Raw genomic sequence first — 5,424 nt, 5'->3', positions numbered from 1 at the left:
GAGTGGTCCAAAATGTTGTTACCCTCTTTCGTAAGGGCCACTCGTGGTTTGTAAATGATGTTGCACCTAGAAATCCAGGCTGCGATGGCTGATCCATAAGCCAGCACGGGCTGCTTGCAGGAAGGGTGGCAAGATCTGAGACCCAACTTACTTTTACAAATACATCTACATGTGACTCATCAGCTCGCGTGCCTCAGTGGCTTTCTGGCCAGACTGCCTTACAGGCTGTGCAGATGTACCTCGTAAGATGCTAACGCTCAGTTAAGGTCTTATCTAATTGGTGGTATCCACGGATGATCATTGCAGCTGCTTCAGGGTGTACAATGATGAGTAACTGTCTGGTTGTTTGCAAACGTGTGTACCCTGCATTATCTCAAACAACCTTTCTTTTCTGCGGTGGTCCCCCTCATGGACCTGAGCGCTGTAATCTAGAAGTTGCTCTAAACCTGCAGCAGGGCAGTGTGGATGCACGCTGGTCCAGGCACCCCTGCTGTGGCTGGTTGCCCTTCCGATTTGTGGCGTGGGTCATCTCTGTAATATCAATATTAACCGATGTGTTTTGCAACTCTTATTATGTCTGCATTTGTGAAGTATTGCCTCGTCCTTTCTTGGAGGCAATAAGAGCCATCCAAGACTCGGAAAACTTAAAACATGAACTGAGAATGACATGAAGGAAAGCAGATTTATAGCTAAAATGTCCTACTACTCCAAACCCCATCTGTTTGGTACCCAGTCCTGGGAACAGATTTCAAAGTGGTTCTGAAATGCAAATCTAGTACTGAAATTCTGATCTACTGTTAATGTCAAGTTTATTAAGAGATGTTTTGTACATATGTGAATACATGAAAACTTGCTGGGAGGGATGTGTGTGTTTTGTACACGGGGCTTGTATTTTTCAAATTAAAAGCTTAAAGTTCTGTTGATCATTAGGGCAATATAGTATCCCAACATCTTCCAACAGTGCGTTAAGCGATGCCGCTAACTTGTCAGCAAATTAAATATAAAGACAATACAATCCAGACCGAATAGCTTTGGCTGGCACTTAGATCAAATAGAGAGATGTTTTCCCTTTCTCATTAAATCTGGCACAATAAGGATAGTGATTGATAGCCATTAAAAGCAGTAAAGCTTGAAAGCATTAGTCAGCTTGCTTCTCAGGAGAGGCTGTATTTGAGAGGAAACTAGGGTTCGGGATTCCTGTGTCCTGCCTGTTGAACCATGGAAGTGTGTGCCAAGGGCTCCTTTCTCCTCTAGGAGCGCTGAGCCCAGCGTGCATCTTCTGTCTCTCTCTTCTCGGACACTGAATGCATTTGAAATACGATGCCATTATTTCTGATGCACCCATATTAAATGTACAAAAATCAAATGTCCCTAATTAAAACATTTGTAGGTCTGGTTTAGTAACCGTCGCGCTAGATGGAGGAAACAGGCAGGAGCCAATCAACTGATGGCTTTCAACCATCTGATCCCAGGAGGATTTCCACCCAGTGCCATGCCAACTTTGCCGACGTACCAGCTCTCTGAGCCCTCCTACCAACCCACCTCCATACCCCAAGGTACAGTAGCCAACAGGTACTTGGTTAAAATGGTGTTATTGGGGGTTTCCTCTGTTGATCCACTGTAGAAACATTTTCTTCTCTAACATAGAAAAAGGGGCGTTCGCTAATTTAGGGTCTGAGTCAGTGAGGACACTGCAAGCCTGCTTATTTTAAGCATGTAAGAACTCGGGTTTGTTTTGCTGCGAGAAAGGGCTGGTTACATGTGAAGGGTGCTAGCTAGAGAAACAGTAGCCTGGTGCACAGCAGAGGTGCAGTGTTCGGTAAAGCGATGTACACGCTTCCCTACCCTTCCGCCGCGTTGGCCTCCTCCGCTGAGAGTGCCTGGCACGGCAGGGGAGGACGCAGCAGTTGCGTTCTGTCGTCTTTGTTGCTTTTGATGATGGTGCACTGGAAACTTCTGTGAGTACCCAGAATATTTGTCTGACGGTGGACAAAACCAGCTCTTCAGACCACCTTTTTTCACAACAGATAGTAGCAAGTCTCAGTACGGTATTAGCCTCATCAGAAATTCTGGCAACTTTGACGAATGTGGGGAGGGGGGGAACAGAGCTTCAAACATAGGCCACGCTAGATTTTACTGCTAAAGAAAAACCTTACAGCTGAGTTTTTGTAAGACAAGTTACTGTGCTCTCCTTGCTCCCTCCTTGAGATTTGGATCCTAACTGTTGGTGTATGTTTTTGCCAGGCCACGTTCTAATTAAGGGAATTTTGCAAAGCCCAGGGCTTCTCCCACCCATTGCTAGGTTGACTACAAATCACGGCAGAATTTCTGTGCTGTGACCAGGAGGTGAAAGCCTGTTACCAGTCTTCTAAACAAATAAAGCTTTTCCTTTATTTTTATATATAAAAATAGAAGTAGTATATTATATCTTATATATGATATATATAGAAATATAAATTTTCTTTTTAATTTTGCTGTAGCAATTCTGAACATATGTACCCACTAAGGATTGTCTGAAAACTGCATGTGTCTGTTGTTATAATTTTTACAGTCTTTTAAGAATTTTAATGTAATTTAACCGGCCAGTTAAATATCTAGCAATATTAAAGACTTACCTTTCTATTTAACCGGTATTTACATGCAGGTCCTGATGCAATTCTGTCAAGTTGAGCTTCACATAATGAACTTATTATGCCAGAAAAATGGAGGAAAACATATCAACATGTTTCTTTTGCTTCTAGCTGTGTCTGATCCAAGCAGTACCGTCCATAGACCTCAGCCTCTCCCTCCAAGCACTGTGCACCAAAGCAGCCTCCCTTCGAATCCAGAGAGCAGCTCTGCCTATTGCCTACCCAGCACCAGGCATGGATTTTCCAGCTATACAGACAGCTTTGTGCCTCCGTCCGGGCCCTCAAATCCCATGAACCCTGCCATTGGCAATGGCCTTTCACCTCAGGTCAGTCCTGTGTTTTCAGACAGAGGATTTGCTGTATACCAGAACCAAAGAGTCTATTCCCTCAGGCCACAGTATAATGAATTGCCAAATTTAAACCATAATGTATTCTTTATACAAGCCACATGATTTCAGTTTGCTAGTTTCCTCCTTTTTTCATTTTTTCCCTCCTACTGGCTGTATCAAGAGTCAGAGCTTATATTTAATTTCGAGTGATTTATAATGTAATCATGCATGCTTCGTGTTTACATTCAGTTGTCAAGCGTTTGTAATGTACTGCTGTTTTCCTGAAGATCCATGGCTAGGTACAGCAAGTAGATCAGGTAGATTTTCCTAGAAATAAAGTATCTCTTTAAGATAACCTCACCAAGGTTTTGCCGGATGGTCCAGGAAAATTACAGGCAAGTTGTACGAGGAGAGTTCCAAGGGCTGAGCAGTACACATGGAGATGAGCCGTAATCGAGTTATAAATACATAAATTAGGAGTATTACTGCTCTTTGGCAATATATAAATGCATGAATACCATAATTGTTTTTCTAATTTGCATGAGCTCTTTTTAGGAAATCATGTTAATAAATTGCCTTGATAATTGAGTGTCAAAAGGTTGGTTAAATTTTCCTACGCGCGGCATCTGTCTGAAGCTGACATTATTAGTTAAAGCTTGAATAGATGGTAGTTTATTTTATTAGCGAGAGCTTTGCCCAGGTGCTTGGAAAGAGATGTCCACTAAATTCTGAGAAGTCACAAAGAGGATGCAATCTATAATTACAATCAGGAATCTCTTCAGGGCTGAAAGTGAGAGTTTTAACAGCTTTATCTTCTTTCTACCCTTTTTTCCTCTCAGTGGTTAGAAAAACAGAGAGAAGCTCAGAATGACACAAATGAAAAGTGAAAAGACAATTATACTCAATTACACACTAATCACTGACTATCACCACTGCCTAAGCAGGGAGAGGGCATTCTAATAGGCAGAAAATGAGATTTTAATGGCACAAAGGGTGGCCAAAATAACGACTCGTATATCTTTGCCTCCTTGGTTTTCTTCAACTTGTGGTTTGCATCTCGGGAGTACAGTTCCTGGTTCCTGTGCAACGGTGATAACTCTGTGCAGCTGAAAAGTTCAAAGGCACTGGAGTTGAAAAGAATGAATAACAAAGGCAATGAAATAAACATTTTTGCCCAAAGGCAAAAGTTCATAAACCCTTTTTTGTAACAGTAAATGTAATTAAGTTTCACAGATTCCTATAGCGTAGAGTGGGGTACAAAACTTTATGGCTTGAAACCTCAGGAAAAAAATACCAACAGAAAAACAAACGGATGTACTTCCAACAAGACTTGAATGGATTTCGTTCGAAAGAATTCTGATTTCTAAATGCAATCTCCAACCAAAGCCATGACATTATATTAGTTGCCTTTTTTTTTTTTTTTTTTTTTGAAATGGCCAGTTTCATAGTGTGCAAGGCTTCCACAATTTTGACATAAACATCTTTCTGGGATTCAGCGTTAATCCATCAAAAGTAGTTGTTAGTGTCAGTTTAAATGTATGTTGGTTCTGGCTATGGAAAACGTGATTTTTTTTTTTCTTTTTTCTCTTTTCACAAAGCTTTTATTGTCCATGACACAGAAGTGGGGCAAAACAGTAAAGAAATCTTGTGGTGTCTGGGCAAAGTGGGACAAAAAAGTGAGGCCAGGTTTCCTCCCCCCAAAGTCTTGCTGATTTGAGGTTTGATACAATCAAAAGGAGATCCCGGAGCAGATTAGACGTCTTTAATCAGTTACTGTGCTTCTTTACACCCAGCTCTGTCTTTACACTATGAAACTTCTGGGTTTTGTTGTTTTTCCTTAGACTTTTGAAACCTTTGCCTACCCCGGTGCTTTTAGCTCCTGGCCTTATTGTGCACCTCTACCAAGAGGTTTAGGAGGAGGCTGATCACTCAAAAGTTGACGTTGTGTTCATCACTGAACGCATACAGGAGATTACTTTATATCCATTGAGATTTTGAACAGCTTCTTGGCAACTGAATGATTACCTTCGCTGGCTGATAAAGATCTTTCCATCAAACAAACAAACAAACAAAAACCCCAGCCCTAAATTCATGCGGTGTTACCAACGGCTCCTCTAAAACAGTTTTGGGGCCTAAACAATGACTTAGAGACATGTATAAAATGCATGTATGTATAAAATGAGATACCTTAGGCTTTGTGTTTATAGAAGGGAGTGATACAGCCTCAAATATGTAAATTATGTGCAACAAACTGTGGGACTCTAGCAAAACAGCGACCGTGCTTTACGCCCGAAAGAAGAGCCTCAGACGTCGGTCACGTACGTGCGACGTTACTGTGTGTGAAATGCCCCTTAGTCGCGGGGTGTGTCGCGGTGCCTCCCCTCGTCACGCTTCCTCGGGGCTCTTCCCGCAGGCGCCCGGGTGGCCGGCAAGTCGAAAGCCAGTTCTGCGTTGGGGATTTCGTG

The 5,424-nt window shown here is 42.2% G+C and overlaps 1 protein-coding gene across 1 annotated transcript in view; it reads left to right on the top strand.

Moving 5' to 3' along the window:
• PAX3 (paired box 3) overlaps positions 1-5,424 on the top strand; it is a 38,164-nt gene that overhangs the window by 22,176 nt on the left and 10,564 nt on the right. Inside the window, exons 3-4 of the mRNA XM_009325108.1 lie at positions 1,391-1,556; positions 2,742-2,956. Of these exons, the coding sequence (XP_009323383.1) occupies positions 1,391-1,556; positions 2,742-2,956 (381 nt within the window). The remainder of the gene's footprint in view (positions 1-1,390; positions 1,557-2,741; positions 2,957-5,424) is intronic.

Source organism: Pygoscelis adeliae, unplaced genomic scaffold (assembly GCF_000699105.1).
Source record: "Pygoscelis adeliae isolate BGI_AS28 unplaced genomic scaffold, ASM69910v1 Scaffold155, whole genome shotgun sequence".
Classification (NCBI taxonomy): domain Eukaryota; kingdom Metazoa; phylum Chordata; class Aves; order Sphenisciformes; family Spheniscidae; genus Pygoscelis; species Pygoscelis adeliae.
This window is presented reverse-complemented; position numbering and strand designations above follow the sequence as displayed.